The sequence below is a fragment of the Rhinatrema bivittatum genome, chromosome 9, assembly GCF_901001135.1.
Source record: "Rhinatrema bivittatum chromosome 9, aRhiBiv1.1, whole genome shotgun sequence".
NCBI lineage: Eukaryota > Metazoa > Chordata > Amphibia > Gymnophiona > Rhinatrematidae > Rhinatrema > Rhinatrema bivittatum.
The window spans coordinates 251,077,138-251,103,232 of record NC_042623.1 but is presented as its reverse complement, the minus strand read 5'-3'; the positions used below and the strand labels follow the sequence as shown (position 1 = coordinate 251,103,232).

The following is a 26,095-nucleotide window of genomic DNA, read 5'->3' as shown; positions in this document are numbered from 1 at the left end:
GAAGTTGCCATACTGGGTCAGACTGAAGGTCCATCAAGCCCAGCATCCTGTTTCCAATGGTGGCCAATTCAGGATACAAGTACCTGGCAAGTACCCAAACATCAAGTAGATCCCATGCTACTGATACCAGTAATAGCAGTGCCTATTCCCTAAGTAAACTAACTGCTCCAAACCTTTTTTTTAACTCAACTAAGCTAACTGCCTTAATCAATGGGAAATCAGTGGAGTCATTTAAAGGACTGGATCAGTCTGTTCAGCTGATCTGGGGTGAGGAGGCACGCCTATTCCCAAAGAACATGGCCACAACTTCAGCTTTTAGATCTGTGATATGAGGGAAGGACAGAGCTAGAGACTCAAGCCCGGTCTCTCACTTAATAGTACAGAATGCTACACACTGGACGGGCCGCTGGGATGCCTGAACGAATATTTTGTGCTGACCTTCCACATATTGTACGTCAATCTCAAGATTAAAAAAAAAAAAAAAAAAAAGGGGTCTGGAACAGTCAAAACACGACTCAGGCCAAGGGCTATGAAACTGCTACTGTGCAAAAGATCTGTTTATTAGAGGACAAAATCCTGATTACCAAAAGAACAAACAAAATCGGAATGTAAGCCATTCCGGTCATGAGAAAGGCATTAAAACTGGGTATTCAAAACACACTCGTAGACGCTAAGGTCAAGTGTAGGACCTGAGATTAGGAGCTTCGATATATCATACCGCACTAACTGAAATGGATGCACTGCTCTGTGTTATGAGCATCAGAACAGAGGACTGTCTGCTTGCAAGTCAGCATACTTAAAAAAAAAAAAGTGATATGGAGTATCTTTATCTTTCATTGTAGAATAACATTGGCCGGTGAAATAAGTGGCCTCCTGCTTTTGTCCTTCACAAGTACTCTGTGTTTTGCTATGTATTTTGGCTTTTGTACGCTAAATTAATGGCCTTGTCCTCATGGCTGTTGCTGTCTCTGAAGCTGCTGTTTCCGTCCCCGTGCTACTGCCGTATTGCACGTGATGACATCATGTACTCTGCAGACGCTTGGGTTGATTTCGTTTTTTTCCTTTCCTCTCGATGCGGGTTTCTGCAAAGCAGAAATGAACTGCAGTAACAAGTCTTTGCAAAGAACATCTCAGTGTCACAAAAAGAGAGATCAGGAACTAAAGGGGGCCAGCTGTTTGTTTGCCCTGCCTGCAAGCTTTTGAGCTCGTCTGCTGTCCGAGGAATCATGAACTCTGCTTTTGCCAGTGTTTCCTGGCATCCAGCCCCATGGACCTTCCAGTCTCACTGCTTGACAGAGCTTGCACCGTTGTACCAAAGCTCTTGGCCTTGATGCCTTTTTCTTGCTTTCATTACCTTTCCCTTGTACTACACCATGTGGCTCGTGTGTCTCTTAGCTTAAGTGCCTCTCTCTTATATCCCCACCCCATGGCTTCAGAGCTTCTCTCCTAGCCTCAGGGTCTTTTCTTTTCCACCATAGCCCCACAGTTTCTCCCTGTTTGCCTCCAAATATCTTTTCGTATAAAACTGCTTGGCCTCAGTGCCTCTCTCTTTGCTTCAATTTTCCCTCTCCTCTACCACACCATGCAGCCCTGGTGCCTCTCTTATACTGCACCATGGCTATAAAAATGTTGAGAAGCTCACCAGCTGACCTGGCCCTAAAATTCCTGTTGGATCTGGCTTCAAGGATGTAAGGCTGTAAGTATTAAAATAACTCCAGTTGAAGTCTATTGCGTGTGATCAGGGCATCTTGATTTAATTCTAGAAAGCTATGTTCCCTTGACATCAGAATTCTATCAATTTTGGTTCTAGAAATTACATGGCAAGATGCACCTGGAGGCTGCATGGCCCCAAGCGATACAAGAATGAAGAGGAGGCAATTCAGAGCTTTTGAGTTTGCTTTTAGCAGCAAACCATGAGCTGAGGCTAATAGAAATCTAATACTCTGTGCAGTTAAATATGGATTCACTGTTTATATTAAAATAGCACATTAGTGTATATGGCAAAGATAAAATGCGTCACTTTTATTGCTCTGTATAATCCTATATGAACACAGTTGGTGGCAACTTGGATCTTGTTATCTATAAATAAACAATCTACTTGCATCGTGACTACAGTCTCCAAGACACCTCTGTGTACCAAGAAATGCCTGAGGCCAATGGCTGACTTGCAGACGGTCCGTAAGAATTAAGTGGAGAGATTATGACAAAAACAAGGAGTCTGTATCAACGTGCTGGTGGAGTTCTTCTTGCTTTCGGGGCAATAAGCATTCTTTCAGGAATTATTGCCTTCTTCCCTGTGTTTGCTTATAAGCCATGGTTCACTGGTTGGAGTGTCCGCATTGCCTGCCCCCTCTGGAATGGAGCCTTGGTAAGAGGAAACTATTTTTGTAGAAAAAGGCAGATAATATTGCAGTGTTGTAGATGTAACTAAAATATTTCAAGGTTTTGGCATTAATAGATCAGTTTTAGAGTTTATAGTTGAGTTGAATGTTAGTAGATTATTTAATGTAAACTTTATCAAATGCAATGTTATCCAATTAAAATCATACTGCTCTTTAATTTGCATCTTTAAATATACATCAATCTTTTAATAATAATAATATGTTTATACAATTGAGAGCTTCTTTTCTTCCGGTTCTTCTCTTGTTTAGATATTCAGAAAAGAAGGACAAAGAAGAAATTCTAAATTATTTTTTGCTTCAGTATTTCTGGAGAAGGAGTTGCTTGGGGAATATAATCCAACCAGGGTGCTAGACCTAAACATTAATCACAATAAGTTAAAGTATATAATAAATAAGGTCCTAGGACTGGATTGAATTTATATAATAATTTCAGTTGCTAGCCTTCCTTTCTGATTAAAGATCAAGGAGTTGACAGCATTATTAGTAATTCAGGTATAATTATGTTCCTGCCCCAAAGAGCTTATGCATTTTAAATTTGTAATGTGTTTATGTAAAACTGTAAGTGGGGTCTCTGCAAGGATACCTGAGGCAAGGGGAGATAAAGTGACTCATCCAACATACATGTGGGATAAGAACCCTGGTTTCACTGGGTCCCAGGCTATTGCTTTAACCCTTAGGCCACTCCTTTACCCTTTGATGGATGCTACAGGAAAAGAATGGCGTGGTTGGGTGATTATTGTATTTAGTTCAGGAGTCATTTAGGGCACGGCGGGCTCCTCAGAACTGATAAAGGGTATATACACAGTCCTCATAATAAAAAAAAAAGGGGGATGTAAATCAGAACTAGGAAATTATAATAGACCAGCTAAACTAAAGTCTGTTCTGGGAAGAGTGACAATAAGATTCCAGGAAATTGAGAAAAGTCACAAAGTTGGCAAACATATCCTGATCCAATAAATCTTGCCATGAGGCAAACACCAAGGAATTGCAATTACAATTTCCAAATGTGATTTTTCAACCCCCATCTCTAGCCAGATCACCACAAACTGGGAGTGGGAGGACTGGTTTAGCTATTTCCCAGGCTCTCTCCTACAAACCAGGGAAACAGTCTACTAGAGGAGAATTTAGCTTTCCAAAAAGGACTCTAAATATGGAGACCAAAGCTGGAACTGTCCCAGTGTTATTGAAATACAGAAGAACACTAGCACTAAACCAAATTTGTCTTTGTCGAACTTATTGGCCTAAGGATTGCAATGATGCTGCTGTTAGTCACAATAATGAGTATTTTGTCAGTTTTTAATAGGACCTTGGCATATGGGGTTTTTTGGCGGTGGTTTTTGATTCTTTTAATTTTTCCTTGAATAAACGTTTATTAATTTGTTTTACATTTTTATAATGTTTTAGAAAGAAAAGCATTGTATAAGAATAACATTAAGATATTACATATTCATTTCACAATGCTTGTCTTCTTCTTATTTATTATAACACTTTTCTTATTTTTCACCACAATGATGTTATTTTCTATTCAGTGTATTTTAGAAGAATAAACGATGAGCATTTATTATTGTAACCAAACTGGCTTTCAAAATGGCCCTCCCATCCCACCATGAGTCACTTATCTCTCACCCCTGATCCATTGTTCTGAGTTATAGGGGGGTTGTACAATAGGAGTCCAGTTATTAATGACACAGGAACAGCTTGCTGTGTTTATGTTCAGAATGGCTAAGAGGGAAGAGTATTAAAAAGAACCATTGTTCCTTTGCCTTGAAATAGAAATTAGGAAACAAGTTAAGGTGATGAGAAGCAACCTCCAAGGGTTTGGATGGAGATGGCGCAGGAATTCTGCTGATAGCTGCTGGTTATGAGATTCAAGTCCAAGTGACTTTCGGCACTGGAAAATGTTTGGGTCAACCGCAAAAGGAAAGAGAACAGGGAACAAACCTTCTAGCATAATTGAAGATAGTACGAAATGTCCTGACCTGACCAAGCACTTGACCCATCACCAACCTTGCATTCAAAACTCAACCACAAGTGAGTTAAAGAAAGTAAAAATCTGGGCTGTAGCTGGGGCTTGGAGTAAGGCTTGGCCCCTTAATTTTCGACTGAAACTTGGACATTACAGAAGTCCATGTTCAAAGACCCTCTGAGCGGGTAAGTAATGAAGATAAGTTTACCTGGTGAACTTTATCCGGATATTCAGCAGCACTTATCCAGGTAAAAGTGCTGCTGAATCTAGCTGGATAGTTACCTGGATAAAGTTATCCTGGTAATTTTAGGGCAACAAGTTACCCTGATAAAATTAGCCAGCCAGGGCTGAATATCGGTGCAAATTATTTAAAATTTAATTGTAGCTTAGCAATGCCTCCAAGCTGCCTCTTTCTATGCGGGACAACAATTTCCCCCCCATAAAATTTATCTGCCCAGCGAGGGGATCATTTAACCCAGAAGATATGCCTGGATACCTCTCAAAGACAGCTGGACAAATCTGTGGAACATGGACCTCTGCATTCTTAATCATTCACCTTTCGTGTTATTTATCCTGTCTGAAAACCCCAGAGCCCTTTGCAGGCTATCCTTCTACCAGAATCAGCCAACAACCACTCAGGAGTCCAGATGTTTTTGTTTTTGCAGAGATAAGCAGACTGAAATTTTAGGCTTCATTTAATGAGAGATATTCTCAAAATTCCTAAGTCTGAAATATGGCAGAGCACTCGAAACAAGACAACTGTGGCCAGAACACATTTACTACATTTACTGTATGCCAGAACTTATCAAATAATCAATCTGGTTTGTAGATAATAGAAGATAGTTTGAAGGTTGTTTGTGTGTGTGTGTGTGTGTGTGTGTGTATGTGTGTGTGTGTGGGGGGGGGGGGGAGTGTTAAATCTTTGTGAAAAGTTGATTAAAGGGCAAGCATAGATATTCAGAAATACTGAAATGATTGCTTCCTTTACTCTTTATAGCAGGGACCTATTTTTTCTTATACATGTATCCTTCCACTGAACAAAATATCATTATAACATTATTTCCAAGATCCAGGAAATCAGAGGTACAGAGCCAGTTCTTCTCAACTGGTAAATAACAGTAAAGGGGAAGCTAGCCTTAACAGAAAGCTTAGGAGGGGTGATCTGCATGGAGCGGCAGTTACTACCCTTAACAGAAGGCATGGGGGCAACCTGTAAGGAGCGGCAGTTACCACCATTAATTTCAATTTCAATTTATTAAAATGAATAGCCGGCACTCGTCACTGGAAGTTCGAGGCAGATAAATCAAATATACAAAATTAATACAAAACATACAAATTAGTCATAAAATACAAACAAAAGTCAGTCAAGCCACACATGCCTTAGTAAAGACATTGTTATTATGTAGCTTCTTTAGAAGCATCTTTGAATGCGTTATTGAATAGATATGTTTTTAACACCTTCTTAAAGGACTTCTCGCTATCTAGGGTCCGAATAAACTTAGGAAAAGAATTCCAGATTATAGGATCTGCTGCTAAAAAAAGCTCTGTCCCTTGTGATGTTCAAATGTGCCAGCTTTATTGATTCTTCCCTTCTGAACTCAAGGATTGATAGGGCCAATAGATCCTAAGGACCAAAAGAAGGCACAAGGAATAACCTGCACAGAGCAGCAGTTACTGCCCTTAACAGAAGGCATGGGAATTACCTGCATGGATCAGCAGTTACTACCCTAAACAACTTATTGGGCTGCCTCAATGGACCACTGGTTCTTTACCTGCCATCACGTACTATGTTATGTTACAAAGACAGCTCCTTTCTCCTGAAATTATGTAAATATGTTACTTCTACAAACCACTTGAATTTAGCTTAACAGAGGATTCCTTGGTTATGCAGGCCAAATCAAGACTCTTTGCATTTCCTTCTCTTCCATCCCATATGTCTCTTATTTTTTTTACTCTTTTCTCACATTCTTTTTTTCTCATTCTTTTTTCTCTTATTGACCTCCATTTTATCTGAGTTTGTGCATCCCACGCTCCTAATTTTTATCAGTGTGTAAGTATTCACCGTTTGTCCACCCCTTCAAATATCAATGACACAAATATTTAGTTGACTTTCTACCAGCTCTTGCATCACTACCAACTGCCATTGCATGAAATCCTTTACAGGAACAAACATCTGCTAAGAGAAGCAGGCTACACTGTTTCTAGAATGACTATTATAAATAAAGTGAGTGGGCAGTGGTATGACGGTGCAAAACACAAGGAGCAGAATTGTCCAAGATGAACGATTTTGTCACATGAAATGTTGAACATTAGACCAGATATAAAGTATACAATCAGAGGTCCTATACGCAATACTATATTCTACAAATAAATCTTTTTTATTAAACACATTCAATATGAATCATCCTCCTCTAATACATAGGAACTCCTAGCTAGACAATAATTATTAAAAACCACTCACTCATTCGTTACCCCCAATCATACTTTCCACACACATACCATTCTCTAACTTATAAAATAATACCCCAACATGATTAATATATCAACAAATATCTTATGAGCATTTCACATAATATACATCGCACTCCCTCTCAGTATATAATAGATAGAATATTATATGTCTATTTATATGTTCAATCACCCGACGAAGATCTCGTTTCGTCCGCCGTAGCAGACTTCCTCAGGGATGTATTCATAAACTCATAAATTGATCACGTTGAAGTTGGTTATTGCACCTCCCGATCACCATACTTATAATAATCACCCTAATTCTTCTTATGACCCTACTCCTTAAAGTGCCTTCCCACGTCTAGCAGGAACTCCTAAAACAGTACACAAGTAAAACATTTTTGTCAATTCAAACAACATCACGTTTTATAACCTTAACTTTTTTGAGTCAGTTAAATCCCCCTCCATACCAAAACGTTAACTGACCACATCTAATAACGATGTAACCAAGTAAACTCCTTTCACTTCTATCTCCTTATGTTCTGTTAAAGCAGTTAGCATTCGCGGTGCTGCCCGTCTTCTTTACATGTGTCTTCCCTTCATTTCCTGAAATCATATAGTACATCGTTATTAGATGTGGTCAGTTAACGTTTTGGTATGGAGGGGGATTTAACCGACTCAAAAAAGTTAAGGTTATAAAACGTGATGTTGTTTGAATTGACAAAAATGTTTTACTTGTGTACTGTTTTAGGAGTTCCTGCTAGACGTGGGAAGGCACTTTAAGGAGTAGGGTCATAAGAAGAATTAGGGTGATTATTATAAGTATGGTGATCGGGAGGTGCAATAACCAACTTCAACGTGATCAATTTATGAGTTTATGAATACATCCCTGAGGAAGTCTGCTACAGCGGACGAAACGAGATCTTCGTCGGGTGATTGAACATATAAATAGACATATAATATTCTATCTATTATATACTGAGAGGGAGTGCGATGTATATTATGTGAAATGCTCATAAGATATTTGTTGATATATTAATCATGTTGGGGTATTATTTTATAAGTTAGAGAATGGTATGTGTGTGGAAAGTATGATTGGGGGTAACGAATGAGTGAGTGGTTTTTAATAATTATTGTCTAGCTAGGAGTTCCTATGTATTAGAGGAGGATGATTCATATTGAATGTGTTTAATAAAAAAGATTTATTTGTAGAATATAGTATTGCGTATAGGACCTCTGATTGTATACTTTATCTTTGATATAGACGGAGGCACTGCACTATTTTAGTGTACCTGTGAACATTAGACCAGGACATTTGATAGTTTAAAAATCAGATTTTTTTCTGTCTATTGTGCTGCCATTTTGAGATGGCATTTGAATTACATTTTGAAAAAGAGGCATATAATAGCACCAGCCATAAATCTACAACTACTGGCTTCACTTACTCAAACACAATATCTTTGAATACTTTTTGTGTTAGTCCAATGAAAGGTATGCCAGACCTCAGAGTCCTGAAATAATTTCAGAAATGGTATTCTCCAAGTGCTGCTCTCAAGGACAGTAATTTTCATACTGGCACCCATGCCCCCAGTAACGTGGCTATTTTATAACATATGCACGCATGTTATAAAATAGCCTTGCCACATGCATATAGAAACATAGAAGTGACGGCAGAAAAGGACCCTAATGGCCCATCCAGTCTGCCCAGCAAGCTCCCACAGTTCCCAGTTTCCCATACTTATCATTTATGTATTTTATTTATTTATTTATACAGTTTTTCTATACCGTTCCACAGAAAACAAGTTTCTATCTCCACGGTTTACAAAATAAAAAGACTCGGAAAAAAATAAAACAAATAGGAATAAAAATGTACAATACAATTATCCAATATAAAATAATCAAGATAAAAAATTTAAAAAGAAAATTTTATTAATATAACTAAAAAGAAATAGTAAACCATAAGAATTTATGTTACCCCCATGCTTATTTGATTTCCCAGACTGTACAGTTCAATGTCCTTGTTGATTGTTGTCTGAATCCAATCCCTCTTTTCCCCCTGCTGTTGAAGCAGTGAGCAATGATGGAGTTGCATCGACAGTATGAAAACTTATCTGTTAAAGGTAGTATCCGCCACACCAGCAAGTTATCCCCATGCCTCTTACTTCATTCCCCTCCCCCTTGCCTTTAGGGATCCACAGTGTTTATCCCATGCTCTTTTGAAATCTTGCACTGTTTTTGTCTTCATCACCTTCTCTGGCAGGGCATTCCAAGCATCCACCACCCTCTCCATGAAGAAATATTTCCTGACATTGATTCTGAGTCATCCTCCCCGAAGTTTCATTTCATAACCCCTAGTTCTATTGGATTCTTTCCAGCAGAAAAGGTTTGTTGTGATTGTACATCATTAATTCCTTTCAAGTATCTGAAGATCTGTATCATATCTCCTCTGCTGCTCCTCTCCTCTAGGGAATACATATTTAGGTCCTTCAACCTCTTCTCATGTCATTTGATGGAGACCTCCCACCATTTTGGTTGCCCTTCTCTGGACCACCTCCAATCTGTCTTTGTCCCTTTTGAGATGCGGTCTCCAGAACTGAGGCCTCACCAAGGACCTGTACAAAAGAATTATCACTTCCTTTTTCTTACAAGATATTCCTTTCTCTATGTAGCCCAGCATTCTTCTAGCTTTAGCTAGCACCTTGTCACATTACTTCGACATCTTTAGATCGCTAGACACCATCACCCAAGGTCTCATTCCTGTTCCATGCACAGCAGTGCTTCACCCCTCATCACATGCAGTTCCTTCGGATTACCACATCCCAGATGCTTGGCTCTACACTTCTTGGCATTAAATCCCAGTTTCCATATCTTTGACTACTCTTTAAGCTTCCTTAAATCACGTCTCATTCTCTCCACTCCTTTTGGCATATTCACTCTGTTGCAGATATTAGTATCATCCGCAAATAGACAAAATGTTCCTTCTATGCCATCCACAATGTCGCTCACAAAGACATTAAACAGAACCGGTCCCAACATTGATCCCTGTGGCACTCCACTTAACACCGTTCTCTCTTCAGAGTAGGCTCCATTTACCATCACACTGTAATAAATCTGATGTTAGTTAGACTGCAGAGTTAGCAATCGTTAGGAATCTGTGTTGCGGGCTCCTAAAGGAGGGAGGAGCTAGCAATCTGTTATTGTTGGCTCCTAAGAAGGAGGAGTCAGCAATCTTGTAGTGTCTCAGATATCGTCTTGCTAAGGAGTAGCAATCTGTAATGATCTGATATAGAGGTGGGTGGATCCCTGGGCCAGCGGCCAGCAGCTCCTGGGAGGATATCCCGAGAGGAACCACCGGCTAGGCTTGAGTATGGAGACAGACACACATTAGTTCTTTTATTAAACAGGTTTTTGAAACCACCAGAGGTGGCAGTAGTGAGCTGATATGCCCAGCAGGGCTGTAGTCTCTCAGGTACTGGAACAACGATCCAGGATGGCTGAGCTGTTGAGAAACTGTAGAAAAGTGAGTAGACAGAGTTCATGAACAGAACTAGATGACAAAACCCACATAAGGTCTCAAGGAAGCTCAGGAACTGGAAAGGTTTGGGCCCTCGAGGAGTGAGTACTTGGTTCCAGGGAAAGCTCTGGGAGAGCGATGGTAACTCACAAATGTTTGTAGCAGCGATAGCCTCCAAACAGTAGAGAATCTTCAGAGTGTCCAGGAACATGGGCCCTCGAGGAGCGAGTACCAGTTCATATCTGTAATCTGAAATAAAGAAAGAGAGCGAGGCCCCCGAGGAGCGGGTACCTCTGGTAAGTCCGAGGAGGCAAAGTAGCTTGGAGGAATCCGAAGCGAATCCGTATTCTTGTCCTTGTCCTTGCTAACTCCGTTTGTTAGCGATAATAGAGACCTTTAAATATTGGAAGTGGATGACGTCATCTCAGGGGGACACCCCTGAGGTTCGCGCCTTTGCTGGTACTTCAGTCAGAGCGCGCATCCTAGGTCTTCAGGCAACATGGCAGATCTGCTACGTCGAGCCGTCCGGGGACGCCGGAGGGAGATGGCATGGAGACGTCACGGCAGGGACCCGGAGGGAGTCGACACAGAGGTAAAGAGGGCGGAGTGAGGGTGTCGAGCAGCGACGTACGCAACACACACGCTGTCTTCTATCTGTCAACCAGTTTGTAATCCACACCACCACCTTGGCACTCACTCCCTCCCAAGCTTCTCATTTTGTTCATGCGTCTTCTACTCAGGACCATATCAAAGGCTTTACTAAAATCCAAGTAAATCACATTGAGCGCTCTTCCCTGATCCAATTCTCTAATCACCCAATCAAAGAAATCAATTAGATTCGTCTGACAGGACCTTCCCCTGGTGAATCCATGCTGTTGCGGATTGAGCAAGCCACCAGATTGTAGGTAGTTCACTATCCTTTCCTTCAGCAACGTCTCCATTAATTTTCCCACCACTGAGGTGAGGCTAACCGGCCTGTAGTTTTCAGCCTTCTCTCTGCTCCCACTCTTGTGAAGCAGGACCACCACCGCCCTTCTCCAGTCACTCGGCACCATTCCCATTTCCAGGGATCTATTGAACAGGTCCTTCAGCGGACTTTCCAGCACATCTCTGAGCTCCCTCAATATCTTTGGATGAATCTCATCAGGCCCCATGACACTTTCAGTCTTCCCAGCTCTTCCCATACTTTCTCTTCCATAAACGGGGTTTCGTCAAATCCACCCCCATCTACAGCCTTGTTAAGCAGTGACGGTCCTTCTCCAGGGTCTTCCTTAGTGAACACCGGACTGAAGTATTTGTGTAATATTTCCACCTTTTCTTTGGCTCTTTCCACACATTGATCCTTTTCACCTTTCAGTTTCACTAAACTACTTTGGACCTTTCTCCTTTCTCTAATGTATCTGAAAATAGTTTTGTCACTTCTCTTTACCTCTTTGGCAATCCTTTCTTCCACCAGACCATTTGCTTTCCCGATTACTTTCTTTTGTCTCTCTCAGTTTAACCAGATATTCTTCCCTGTGTTCCTCTTTTTGGGATCTTTTATATTTCTTGAACGCTGTTCTTTTTCTTTTTCTTTTATCAGCCACCTCCTTCGAGAACCAGATCGGTTTCTTATTTCTCTTACTTTTGTTTACTTTTCTAACATATACATGTGCGCCAAATATTAAGTGGGCTTGTGCCTGTGCACGTAAATCCCACTTCTATCATGTAAATCGGGGGATTTTAAAAGGGGTGCGTGCCGACGCCATTTCCAGTTTTACCAGTCGTCCCGTTTGCTCAGTTAAGAGCGAGATCCTCCAAACTCTCCTACTTTAATAGCATTCACTCCCACCAGTTAGCCCTAACCCTTAAAAACCTGCAGATCTGCCTAGCTTTCTTTAAATTTAAGCTTACATGGCATCCTTAACAAAAAGTAAAGTTATGCGGCAGGGGACCTCAGTGCTGCACACCAGGGCACATAAGTATTCACGCGCACATCTCAGGTTCCCGCCCTGAAACACCCATGCCCCACCCAGACCATGCCCATACCCTGCTCCTTTTTGAAAACTTCCGAGATGTGCGTGCTGCGAGAGATAACACGTGTATCTCGGCGGCTTTTAAAATCTGCTCAGCACACACAAGCCTGACTTATTCGCACATCCCCAACTGATGTGCGCTCAGGCTTTTAAAGTTCACCTACAGTATGCTTCTACAGCTAGTAGTGGGGATCGGTGCAATCCTACAGTATTAAGATTGGTTGCAGCAATTCCACATGACCATTTGTCCAAATTACATTTGTGTTTTTGCTATTGTGCATGTAAGCACAACTAAGATAGTTTTGGTTCTGCTGAACGTGACTCATGAACAATACGTTGTAGGCTATAAATCAAAAACAGGAGTACTCAAAATGCACAACAGAGGCAAAGGGAGAGTGACCAGTTCAAGTGAAGAGGCTTATAGGCACCGATATGCAATTTAGATCAGTGTTTCCCAAGCTGTGCCATGGCACACTGGTTTGCCTTCAGACCTGATTAGGTGTGTGCCATGGAAAAGTCACCACTGCCAGATGCTTAGCACCTGGGTTCTGCCCTCAACACCTCACAGCAACCAGAGACATCAGTGGTGTCTGAGAATGTGTGTAGCCAGGCGTGCCTCTGCTTCCTAGTTACTGCATGCGCCCTGGAGAGTGGTAAGTATTAATGGGCAGCCTGCAGGGCAGGATAACTGGGCCCCACTTTGTTCAGCACCAACAGTGCACACAGCACCTCATCTTCCCCCTTCTTGCGTTTCCTCCTTTGAGTCCTTCCAGCCTCTGTCTCATCCACAGGTAGTATCAGCATTGAGCAAAGGTTGGGACTCGGCCTGGGTGTTGGCAGCCCAAGCTAACTAAATGGGCCGGCTGCCCACATCACACTGTCTTATCCCTTCTGCACTTGTATATAGCTAGAACTGTCCCATGTGTGTCTCTGCCCTCCCTCTCTCTTTTTCTTTGCTTTAAAATTTGGAAGAGAGACTGGTGGTGCTTTCAGTGCTTCCATAGCTCTTCCTTTAAGCACATGAGTTATTTCCATGTCTGCATTGTCTGCTTCATGCAGGTTGGCATGCCACACATTTTAATTAATGTAGGTGTATCTTGGGTTTGAAAAGGTTAAGTGACCCTAGTGAATACCTATAGATTTGCTGGAAGTGCAATACCTTGTCAAAATGTGGTTGCAGAAAGCCCCAAAATGCCAGGAAATGTAGGTTTAACTAAACTGGACAATCAAAAAGCACCTAAAATAGATTTAGAGGAATTTTGAAATGATTATAGGAAGAGGATGGGGATTGTGGCAGGATCTGTAGCAATGCAAAATTCTTCTGATATTTTTGTGGTTTTAGCTTCATTCTGGCATTCCCCAAATCAGTTTTCCAGCACTGCTATATCAACATTCTTATAAATATGAAACTGTTTTTCTTTAACTATATTGTAAGTGGCTTTTGAATATGAAACAAAAGCTGTGAGTGTAAACTCTCGGTCTGATGATTAGTTAGCAGCTATTTAAAAACAGAATGGCCTGTTAATTAAGGAATCTAAACTGCCCTTAAATTGTATCATAGTGAAACATTAGTAATAACAGGAAACATATGATCACGGTAGTTATTACTTTTGTAAATCTACTGGGGATTTCAAAGAAAATGAGAGCATATCATATTTTAAATCAAGATAACTAACAATGTCTGAGAGAGTACCTTTATATACTATATGAATTAAAAACACAGTCATTTTGTTTTATTCTATTTTTTTTTTTTGGGGGGGGGGGTTCTTGTTTTAGTGATCTTGGTGCCAATATAAAGAAAACATTAAAATCAACAAAGCAAATACAGTCAGATTCAGGACTATCATTGTTTTGACTGAATGCCAGAAGAAGCAAATGACAAGAGAAAGACAAGAGACCATTTCAATGCAGCAGCTATACATTTCCATAAGACTCACCCCCCACCAACTCCCCCATGATTGAAAGAGAAAAAGACTCCAATTGCGTTTTTCCCATTAGTATGTCACAAACATTCCAGCTCATGACACAATCTTAGTCAAAGAAATGAGGAAACATCAGATGTACAGCACCGTCGATTGTTTTGTATTAGTAGGGGAACAAATCATGCCCCTCGGAATCATTGGTTAGATGATGAAATCAAACAAACTGTCCTATCCTGACCTTTCCAGAAATCAGTGATTTATTAGGAACGTGCAGCTCTTTCAAACAATACAGGACATTTTTAAGAACATTTCTCATTTTGTTTCAAAGCATTTTTAAAGCAAAATGAAAGAAAACCAAAAGAAATGTATTTATTTATTTCTATTTGTATACTGCCACTACCGAAGCCCAGGACAGTGTACCAGAAAAATTAAGGTAACATAATACACAACAAATAAAACACAATAAAAGTGTATATAGAAACAATATAACAAAACTTAATTTAAAAAAAGCAATAATATACTTCTATCTTCACTCCAGAGCCAAATTAATCAACTTAAAAATACACTTTTTATATTGCTTATCTATTGCTTACCACTGCATTTGTGCTTTTTCCTTTTATATTAAAATTACACTATAGACAACCCCCCTCCCCTAAAACCTACACTTCCCCTTGGATTTCTGCCTACCCCCCACCCCCCAAACCCTCTCATCATAAATTTATTTTGCTTCACAGGGTCATAATGCTCCTGCCTCACCAGAGGGAGGCTTAGAAATGGCACTAGCCGACCAAGGCAGCCACCATTCTTAATTTCTTCTGTATAAAACGGAGCTTAAAAGGGGGGCGGGGCGGTGTGAGGAGTTTCAGAAGAGAGACCTGAAGGATTGTTTATTTCTCCTGGGGGGAGCCCAACATTTTTTAAATTTTGCTTCCCATTTTTTTTGTTAATTTTGTTTGTTTTGTTTTATTTTATATAAATGAAAACAAATAAATAAAATGAAAAACAAACAAAAAAAAAGTCTGTGCAGAGCCCTACGATTTGTTTATTTTTGTGATTTATAGCCAGAGCAAAGAACAGAGTAGAAATAAAATGTAAATCTAAAAGAAAAACAATAAAATAATCATAGAATTATCACAGAAAAAATAAAATCCCAATGCAAAGCAAGAAAAACAGATGAAAAACAAGATTAGCAAAGTAAAATCTCCTAAATCATATTATCAAAAGTTAATCATGGGATAAAAGTATGTTGAAACAACCAATTTTTTGTCAGTGGTCTGTTCTGTTCATGAACCATTAGACTGAGGCAGGGTTAACGCAACCTGCAGGGAGGAGCCCTGCAGGACCCTTCCATCAGCAGGCAGACCCAAAAGATGCAGAGGCCAGCTGGAGCTTCGCCTTTACCAGCCCATGTTCCCTCTGATTAACCTTTTGGGTGCTGGGGCCAGTAGGTCTTAGGTGGGAGTCTCTGCTGTTGGCGGAGAGATCTGTCAAGATGGCTGGGTCAGAGTAGGTAAAGATCAGTGTATCAGCTGGTAGACAGGAGTTAGAGACAGGCAGTGGTCTAGCGTATCCAGGCACAGGCAATGTTCGGTAGCAGGTGGAAGTCAAGTGTATGCAGGGACAGGAAGTGTTCAGTGGCAGGCAGAGTTCAAGCATATCCAGAGGCAGGCTGAGGTCAGTACCAGGTATTCATCCAAAAGGAATGGCGGGATTGATAGGCAGGGCAGGAAGGCAAAGGGAAAAACAGGCAGGCAACAAGGGAGATGCTGAAGAACTGAAGAACAGAAGACAAGGAGGCTGAGCTGAAGAACTGAAGACAAGGACACTGGACTAAAGACAGGAATGCTGGAACAAGAGAAAGGATGCTGGAGCAACATGTACTACTGCTGGAGTAGGGAAACCTGTTACCAAGGGAAGGAAGTGAAGGTCCAGAGTGCTTTCTATAGGCCTAAGTGCATGAGGTCATCAATTGTTACCGCAGTGCTTTTCCCACCGCAGACTCATTAAATTCAGCAGCATTGGCCATGCATGCAGCTAAGGAGAAGCGCGGTGGTAGGAAGTCGGTGACATGAGGCAAGATGGCAGCATGTTGCTGCAAAGAGGAGCAGGCCCTGCTGAGGAAAGAGGTGGCATCCAGCCCTGAGGATGTTTCACCGTGACCGGGGCCCAGCATAAGAGGTAAGGTTGGCAGTTTGTGGGGTTAGCCTACACGCTGCCAGACACAACAGGTCTAAAAGTCAAATAATCAGAACATGAACAAGCCTCTCTTAATAGATTCATTCATGTTCCACAAATGCAGTGCCACACAGGAAAAGGTTCTTCCTCATGTACCCGTCAGTCTAGCTTCACGTGCTGACTGAGTCCTGTACTGAATTTAAAGACTGCGCTGGGTTGCAAGGTGAAAGGCAACTTCTTAAATAAAAAGGAACCAAATCATTTAGAGCCTTGAAGGCCAATATTAATACTTTGAATGGACTATGGAAACCTATTGGTCACCAGTGCAATTTTTTTAAGAGTAGGGTCATTTTCTTCTCTCATCGTTTGTAGCCTGAGTGACCAACAGGGAAATGGTGAAAGAGATAGTTAATCCAAAGAAAGACGATTACAAAGGTGAAAGTGTATCTATGATAGCTAGTGTCTTTCATAGATACACTGACATCACATGTAGGATTGTAAAGGAGAAAGGAAATAGCAGGATATGAATCAATCATCATGTCAGTGATGGTACAGTAGTGAGAATGGGGAAAAAACAACAATGTGTTGTAGCCCACTCGAGTTCGAAAAAGCTGCCCATGGTGCTGTGTTCACCTACTGATTGAATGTGATATTACTATTTTCATTCTGCCCTGAACGGTCATTTATAAATGCTAATACATGTTCCTCCATATTGGGCTTTGTTCTTTCCACAGGCAGTTACTACAGGAGTGCTTGTTCTTTTGGCATATGGAGAATGGACCCAAAGATCACTGGTAAATTAATATGGAGTCATGCAGCAAACCACAATAGGCTGCACATGGTTAAGGCTGATAAGAGTTCCTTTGGGGTTTGTGAGCTGACCCCAGCACTTTTTTCACTTTGCTGTCAATAGCCCGGCAGCCCAGTGGCTCATTCTAGAAACTAAAAACAAAAATCCAATATAATCCGCCAATTAAAAAGTCAATAACCTCATTGTGAATTCTAGAACAATCAAGGTAGTGGGAATACACCAATACACACCTTCAGTCAGGACTTATAGATTATCTAGAAAATTAGTAATCAAAGTACGGAATAAATGCTTTACCACCAGATTTTAATCATAGCCCAAAAATAGTCTAAAGATTTTTTCTTTTTTATGTCAGTATTATTTCTCAATAAATGTTAGTGAAACTGTGACTCCACACCTATATAATATAACTCAGCTCAAAGTCCATACATACGGAAGACCAATTAACTGTCTCCTCTTACTCATCTCAACATAGCTGTAAACTCAATACTTAGCTTGCTTTGTAGGGCTGTAACTCCGATCAACATCCACACGTAAGTTTGATTCATCCAATGTCTAATTTAGAAGACTGTAGCCCACACAAAATTTATTTATTTATTTAAAACCTTTTCTATATCATCGTTTAGTAATGCACCATCACAACAGTTTACATTTAGGAACGAAATAGGTTTGGTTTGGTTTCTAAGTTATCCATAGGGTGCCAATATTTTACGGTTACATAGTTCAATAATATACTCTAAATGAGAAGTGGGTTGGAGTTACTATTTATATGATTGCTGGGATAATCATATATGTGTATACTGTTTTTAATTTAATATTTAATTATGAGTAAAATAATAAAATAATCAATTCTGCTTTTTTATAGGTGATTTTCAGCTGTATGTATTTGTTGTTATTCAGCCACCTCACTGTGAAATGCTTTTTTGAAGAGTCTTTAAGCTTTTTTTTTAAGAGTTTTAATTCTTTCATTAGTCTTAGCTCAAGTGGTAATATGTTCCATAATAATGGTCCTGCCAAAGATAGTGCTCTCTCTCTAACTTGGGTCAACTTTGCTGTTTTGACTGAGGGTATGGTTAGCAGTTGACGTATAGCCCCACTCCACATTAAAATGGAACATAAATCTGTTCAGCGGCTTATGAAATTGCAACTCAACTCACCATATTCTCTGTCTTGTGAAAACGCAGCTTGACTCAATGTTCATAATGTTCGACATAGCTATGCTTTGGGACTTCATTATTGAAGCTGGATGTTGATCAGAGTTACAGCCCTATAAAGCAAGCTAAGTATTGAGTTTACAGCTATGTCGAGATAAGTAAGAGGAGACAAGTTAATTAGTTTTTCACATGTATGAAATTTGAGCTGCATTATAAATATTGTAGGTGTGGGGTCACAGTTTTGCAAACATTGGAATGATAACATCCATGCGGGCATATATATATGTGCGTATGCAGGCTCACGCAATTGGACGTGGTCATTTTATAGCATATGCGCATATATGCATGCATGGTATAAAATCTGCAGTAAGTGTGTATATGTATGAACAATTTTATATGGGTGCGCGCATGTGCATGCAAATGCCGGTTCTACCGTGTAAGTGGGGGAATTTTATTAAATACGCATGTCGACGCAAATACCAGTTTCCCCAGTCTGTTCCCAGTTTTCCCAAGTAAAGGCTGTACCCTCTAACAGAGACAGGAGATATGTAGTCTTTGTAAGGTCATCCGGGAACAAAGAGGCTTGAAGATGAAAGTGTATGCTGCACTGGTCGAGGAATCCTTGGCACAGGTGAGGATCACCTGCGTAGCGTGGAGGAATAGGTAACGGAATCGTAGTCTGGGTATTACTCGGCATTACCAATGGTACTGGTGGGGGAACTGCCTGAGCAGCCGCCATTGAATCAAGACATGCGTTGAGTTGTTCCAAGGAAGATGCCATGGACTCCAGTATACTTTGCTGCTCCATGACCTTTTGGGCTAGTCCTGGAATGGCTTGTCGAGATGAGGCCTCTGCCGGGTCCATGTCCTTGGTATTCTGTTATGAATATGAAGGTGGACCCCTGTTCCGAGCTAGAGTCAGCGCTACCTAAAAGGAAACAATCCCCTTAGGTCTCCAGCATTGAAGGGCGAGGCCAAATGCTGTAGCTTTTGAACGAAGACTTCACCCTGGAAGCTCGAGATCCCCCAGGAGAAGCCCATAGGGACCCGGCCGTTGGGACTTAGGAGACTCCCTTGAAGACTGAAGAAAGGTCTGGATGCAGGCGCCTCTTGCGGGTCGTGGGTTCCAGATGGCTGGCGCCTCCAGCAGGTCATAGTAGTCTTGAAGATGGAGTCACAGAATAGCCAAAGCCGGTCCGATGGTTCAGTACACAAGAAGGGTTGAAGTCCAGTCCAGGAGAAATCAGGAGAAGGGTCGCAAGCTGTACCAGGATCAAGCCAGGGAAACATGAACGCCGGTCCAGGGGTCAGAAGCCAAGAGTCAATCCATGGAGCAGGGAAGCAGAGTGGGACGAAGAACCAGGAACCAGAAGCTCAGGACCAAACCCAGCCAGGAACCTTGATACCAAGGCAAGGTCTGAGGATCAGACTTTGCCTTTACAGGATGTCAGGGGAGGAGTCTCAGGAGGAGCCATGACTATTTCCTGTCATGGCTCCTTTAAGAATTCACATCAGCCGTGCGCGCGCGTGGCTCTAGAGAGGCAGAGAGGGAGGAGCCGACCCGACAGAGGAACCAAGCAGCCGGGCCTGGCCGCAGAAGCGGCCGCAAGAGAAACCAAAGGACTGTCTGCACCTCAGGAGCCTTCAATGACGCCTGACGCCTCGGGTGAGCTTATCTTTCCGCGACCGCCGGCCCGGCCCTGGTTTCGGCCCGCCGTGGCCGCGGCCATGACATCCGGTCCCGGTCACGGGCTGCCGCGGCCAACGGCACTAACATCGTGTGTGTGTGTGTGTGTATGTCTGCAAAGGCTGCAGACACACACACATGAGGAGCGTTTTAGAACCCACACGTATACTTTATAAAATAGCGCATATCTTTGCACTCGGTGAGATACGCGCATTTATGGGCGCACACACAGCTCTTTTAAAATCTACCCGTAAATGAATGCTCATTTTATAGATAGATATTCAATAAGTCTTGATTGAAGGTGTTTAAAATGGTGGTATATTCCTGCTACCTTGACTGTCCTAAGATCCACAGTGGGGTTATTTCATTTTGAAAACTGCCATGCCACGGCAGCTTCAGTACCTGCAGCGAAAGGAAGTCATGCTGTCAGCAGTTCCCAGCTTCCAGACAGCTCTAACCTTTTAAATTAAATACCCCCTGGAAAATTCTCAGCCCAAATCACTTCATGTTATTTAGCTGAGGCTTAAGGATGTACAGAACTAGCTTACTAACTTTTGCAGAAGGCTTAATAAACAATGTCTATGTTACATAATATATTTTTAATATGATATTTGATTTCTGATCCTGATTTAATAATCCTAGTGCTAAATTTGACATTGAATTCTCTGCAATGTTGAGATTTGTTTGAAACTGTTGATAATTTTATTTTAAGTGACCTATGTACTAAGCAGAGTTAAAATAATTATGGAAGCAAGAGTTACCTGCTGGTTTTTTAGCCGGCAGTACTTTTGGGCTTTAAGGCTCAATGTACTAAATTAATGAGATGCAGAAAATAGCAACATTACCATGCCCACATCAAGGCCATGGAAATGCTGCCATCTCCCTCCACTAACTAGTCCCAAATGAAAGGGCCAGTTTGTGTGGGTTACACTGCTGCCCAAACCCCTCTCCCCATCACCACCACCAGATCCTCACACTCCTCCCAGACCCATCCCCTGAGCCCCCTCAGGCTCACATTTTACCAACTACAGGAAACCAGTTGCTCTCCCCCTGGCACCAATGCCCCAAAATGGTGCCGGCTACACTTGGATCTGAACACCCACGTTCATGCCCCATCTGATTCCGGCCCAGAAAGTTTCATCTGATTCAGTGGCTTTGGAAGTTCAACACAAAAAGCTCAAATTAACACAACCCATCTAAGGCTACAAAAGTTAACAACGTTTTGGTGGTTGGTGGGTCATGTTAAGCCTTTTAGATATGAATGCTGAATTACTGAATCTATTAGCATTATTTTAAGTAAGTCATTTATATGCACGTTATTGCTAACACACATGCAGATAATGTACATTCTACATAGGTGTTATGTATTGTCTGTGTTTACGGGTGTTAATGCATATACACTAACTTATATAAACTTAGAAAATGATATAATAGAAACTTCTTTTTCACAATGGTAGAAAATTAATATTATTGTTATAACGGGTAGTGATAATGTTCTCTTTTATTTGCAGTGGGAAGCTTGCTATACCTTTAGCATATTAAGCATCATCGCATGCCCACTTCAGTTTGCTATTGCTTTCGCATCCATCCTCCTTGGTCCATATTGCTATTATTCATTTGCCGGGATTGCAGGAACCAACTACCTTGGCTATGCAATCAAGTTCCCTTTTCCTTATGCCGGTTTTATGTCTGCATGTAAAAACCCATTAAATTATGAATGGTATCATCTGATTCTACAAATCATAGACCTTTCCTCAAGTCTTGCCATCCTGTGTGCATCTTTGGCATTGGTGATCAAGCTCACTGCAAGATTAATCCGATCTGGGAATTTAAAAGTAAGTACAGCAAATTTTAGAACACCTCAGCAAAAACAAACAAACCCAAAAAACAGAGAGCAGCTTTGAAACAATTAATGTATATAATTTTTTTTTATTGTTTTTATTTTTAGTTTTTAAATTATGTTTATGTATACTGTAACCTGTTTAATTGAATCTTGCTATCAGGCCGATATCAGGCCGATACAGAATGGTGCGCTCGGCTGAGTGCACCGTTTAGCCCCCGTTTGGCGGGGGCTAAATGGGGGGCTAAATGCGCTATTACTACCCCTTACAGTATAAGGGGTAATAATAGCTCGTCTAAAACGTGCGGTCAACCACCCCGAAATTAACAGCACTCATCACATGCAAAAGCATATTGATGAGCCTATTAGTTATTTCCCTGGAATACTGAAAGTAAAATGTGCAGCCAAGCCGCACATTTTACTCTCAGAAATGAACACCTGCCCAAGGGCAGGTGTTAACCATAGAAAGCACCGGGAAAGTGTACAGAAAAGCAGAAAAAAAATGCTTTTCTGTATACCCTCAGACTTAATACCATAGCGATATTAAGTTGGAGGCACCAAAAATAAAAAATGAAAAAAAAAAAAATCTGCCCGCCAGTCGGCGGGTTAGAAAACAGCCGCTCAATTTTGCCGGCGTCTGTTTTCCGAACCTGTGGTTGTCAGTGGGTTTGAAAATCGACGCCGGTAAAATTAAGCATCAGTTTTTGGACCTACTGACAGCCGCCACTTCTGCTAATAAGGAGGCGCTAGGGACGCGTGGACCCTAATTCAAATACAAAATCGCGCGCCCAGGAGAGGTACCTGGGGGCCTGTGTCGGGAGAGCGGGCGCTCGCCTCGGAGCACTGGCTCTCCCACAGGTTTTATTGCATCGGCCTGTATGTTGGCTATTCTGATATGGTTAAATAGAAATAAAATAACTAAATATAAGGGGATGAGGTGAGCCTATAGCAAACAGAACAGAGCAAAGAAGGCTGTGACTTAGACCTTCTGCTCTGATGTCCCTTGTTTGGGGGAGGGGGGATGACAGCACTAAAAGCCCTGGGGTTGTAAAATCATAAACCCCCTCGCTGCTAAAACTCCAATTACCCTGCTACGGAAGACTTAGCTGGATTAACTCTGTTCCTACCCACAAATATGCAGAAAAGTATATGTGCAAACATTATATACATGGTAACATTTATATATATATATAAAAAAAACAACCCAGCAGTTGTAACATTAACCCTATTTGGGATTTAATGGCCTATTTTGCTTTGTCCTTTATTGCCTGCTCTGGTAAAGGTAAACAAAATCTCCTCTAAATTGGAAACTCTCTCACAGGATCCTTCTATTCAATACTAAGATTCCTTGGGAAAGATTAATGCCTTGGAAACTGATGTTAAACAGTTCCTGCCTGTTAATGCTTCTTTAATTAAGGAACGGGAAAGCTTGTGCATGGAAATGGAATATATTGAGATTAAACCGAAACATTTTAGATGTAAGATTCCTAAATTTTCCTCATTTTGTGGGTGAACTGTTGTGCCTTCCTCCAGATAAGGTTCCCCCAGTTAATAAGTTGTAAATGTTGCCCCTGCGTTCTCTTAGTACTCAGGAAGTGGTTGTTCATTCTTCTATGGAGTTTGATAATTTGTTCCTTTGCAATCCTTTTTTTCTCAAGAAATTATTGAAAGAGCTCCATTACTGTGGTTCCCTTCATTAATGACTCTGATGTTTGTCATAATCATGGAATGTTATTTCACAAATGTGAATGTCCCTTATCTTGGCCCTGCATCAGGAAGTGCCTCCTTCCCATTGAGGCACCCCTTGCAAACATGTAGCGCAATACAGAGCAGACTGTTATATTTTCTTTACACCGGAACAGCTTCCTGCTTTTCTAGATTCTATCTAGGCAGTCTATTGGACTTTCACCCAATTAAGATAGAGCCTAAGGCTGTAAATTGTAATGCTGCAGATTTATTCACGTAATTGCTGCTTCTTTTAAGATACTTCATTTTGCTTTTCTCCCTTTTCTTCTGCTTTTCCCCCCATAATTTTTGTGGTTATGAAGTTGAGATCTAATATAGGTAATCATTACTGTGAGTTCCCTTATGGTTGGGTGATCTCATTGTTGCTGTGCAATGATGATTCATTATATTTGTTAAAAATGTAATAAAGTTAAAAAAAAAAAAATTAAAAATTAAAAAAAAAAAAAAAAATATATATATATATATATATATATATATATATATATATATATATATATAACTTTTACACCAGTATTGGTCCCATAGCTAGGGAAATCACTTGAAAGTAGATTCGGATTTCCTCTGCAGATAGATATCTTTTACATATTGGAGCAGATGCTTTGTTAAAAAAAAAAAAAAAAAAAAAAAAAGTGATCAGGCAATTGGATTTTCTGATTTAGCTTTGTTTCAGAAGGTCTGTCCCTTGTAGGTGGAAGACTCTCTCTGGCTGAGGGAGTCTGATATTCAGTTGCTAGATAAAGCACGCTCTGCTAAAGGCATACGTTTATACTAGCCGGGCAGGGCTTCGCAAACCTCTTCTGGGCACCTCACAGTCAATCAAGACAGGCTTGGGGAAACCCTGCACTAGAATTTAGGGGTTTAAACTCTAAAAAGCTATTATAGAATAATAATAACAATTCCTCATTAGTGTCATGCCGTCTATCTGAACTGCAGAACTGTTGTCTAGGGACTACGTCCTGAAGTCTGGCACCTGCACAAGTTTCCTTTCCTATCCTAAACTCTGAGTCCAAGCGATTCATTAGGCATCCCTTGAAATAAATGCTAGCATGCATTTTTGCTGTATGAAAGTGTGGGACTGTGCAGAACATTCAGTTATAGTTTCCCTCAACATTAAACCCAAGAGACTAATTTTCCCTGGGATTTTGCTAGCCCTTTTTACGTTGGTGTTTATCCTGGAGCTCTTATTACTCACTAAAAATACAGAAGTAATCTCTAAGCAAGCGTTTTAAATAAGTAAATACATATGTTTATTTTTTTTGTTTGTTTTTAAAATAAATCATTCTGTTTTCATTTTTTTTATTCCTAAACTGGTACATGTGAAAAGAGAGCTCATGCTAATATGTAATTTAACTGTTCTAATCTTTTTAATACAGATACAATAATCCCTGGCCATATGACAATACAAGGAAGCCTTAGGCCTTTCTAGGATGCAATAAATAGGGACTAGAATTCTTTAGAATGAGATACCTATCAAAGGTTTCTTTATTGTGAACTCAATTATGCATCCAATCTACCCCTGATGTTCCCCTGCCATTAAACATTTTACAGTGATCATTAAGGGATGTAGCAATACAGAGCTGCAGGGAGGTTTGTAGACCAGTCCTGGATTTCTGACAGTTCCAGTGGATAGAATTGAGGACTACAGATACCAACATGCTTTGGATGTAGGTTCAAAACCAGGACTGGTCAAAATGTCTCCTTCCAGGCATTGGGTCACTTGGCAGCTCTAAAACTACTGGGGTTGCCACTTCACCAGGGTCAACCCGAGCAAGCTGATTCGACCCATTGCATGTCTGGATTTGCCAAAGAAAAAAGTAAGACTACATTTCCGGGCATGCAATGGGACAAAACCAGGCCTCATCTGCCTATTCATCTTGAGGTGGAAAACCTAAGGGGTTCCCTGTCATGACCCAACATATTCAGATTTGTAGCCTTTGGAGATTTTCTCCAGTCCTTTATATCAGCTTCCTTTGGCATTATTCAAATATGCAGAGCAAATACCATTATTCACGTCATATTGCTCACATAAAAAAATGGTTTGGACTAATAATGTGGTGATTGTATAGAGTTAGGACTTTCCTGAGGAGCAGTTGATAGCATGTGCTTGTTTTTATGTCTGTAATACTATTACAATTCTTTCTTTCTAGGTGCAAAAGCAAATGTGGTGAAAGAGAAACTTCAAACCACCCTTCAACATTTTGCTACAGTTATGGAGTTGCTGTGGTAATGATTAATGCTGGCATGATCGATTGGGTTTTTTTTTTAAATGCGTGTGTGTTTAATTTGTATTTCATTAATTTCATGTAATTTGCAGACGTAAATAATAATTTGCACTATTGTTATGTTTGTAAAATTTAAGAATAGTCATGACTAGTGTCATACTTTGCCAATGTGCAAAAATAAAAGTCAAATAAAAGA

At 40.7% G+C, this 26,095-nt stretch overlaps 1 protein-coding gene across 2 annotated transcripts; it reads left to right on the top strand.

The window, feature by feature from the left end:
• The first annotated feature begins 2,118 nt into the window (after positions 1-2,118).
• On the top strand, positions 2,119-26,095 carry TMEM212 (transmembrane protein 212). Of its 2 annotated transcripts, XM_029616741.1 has the most exons (4): positions 2,119-2,368; positions 17,177-17,236; positions 21,603-21,926; positions 25,825-26,095. In XM_029616741.1, exons 1-4 carry the CDS (start codon positions 2,201-2,203, stop codon positions 25,843-25,845), a joined length of 573 nt encoding a protein of 190 aa, XP_029472601.1. In that variant the 5' UTR covers positions 2,119-2,200; the 3' UTR covers positions 25,846-26,095. The 2 variants fall into 2 exon arrangements, with proteins under 2 accessions (XP_029472601.1, XP_029472602.1); XM_029616742.1 differs by lacking the exon at positions 17,177-17,236.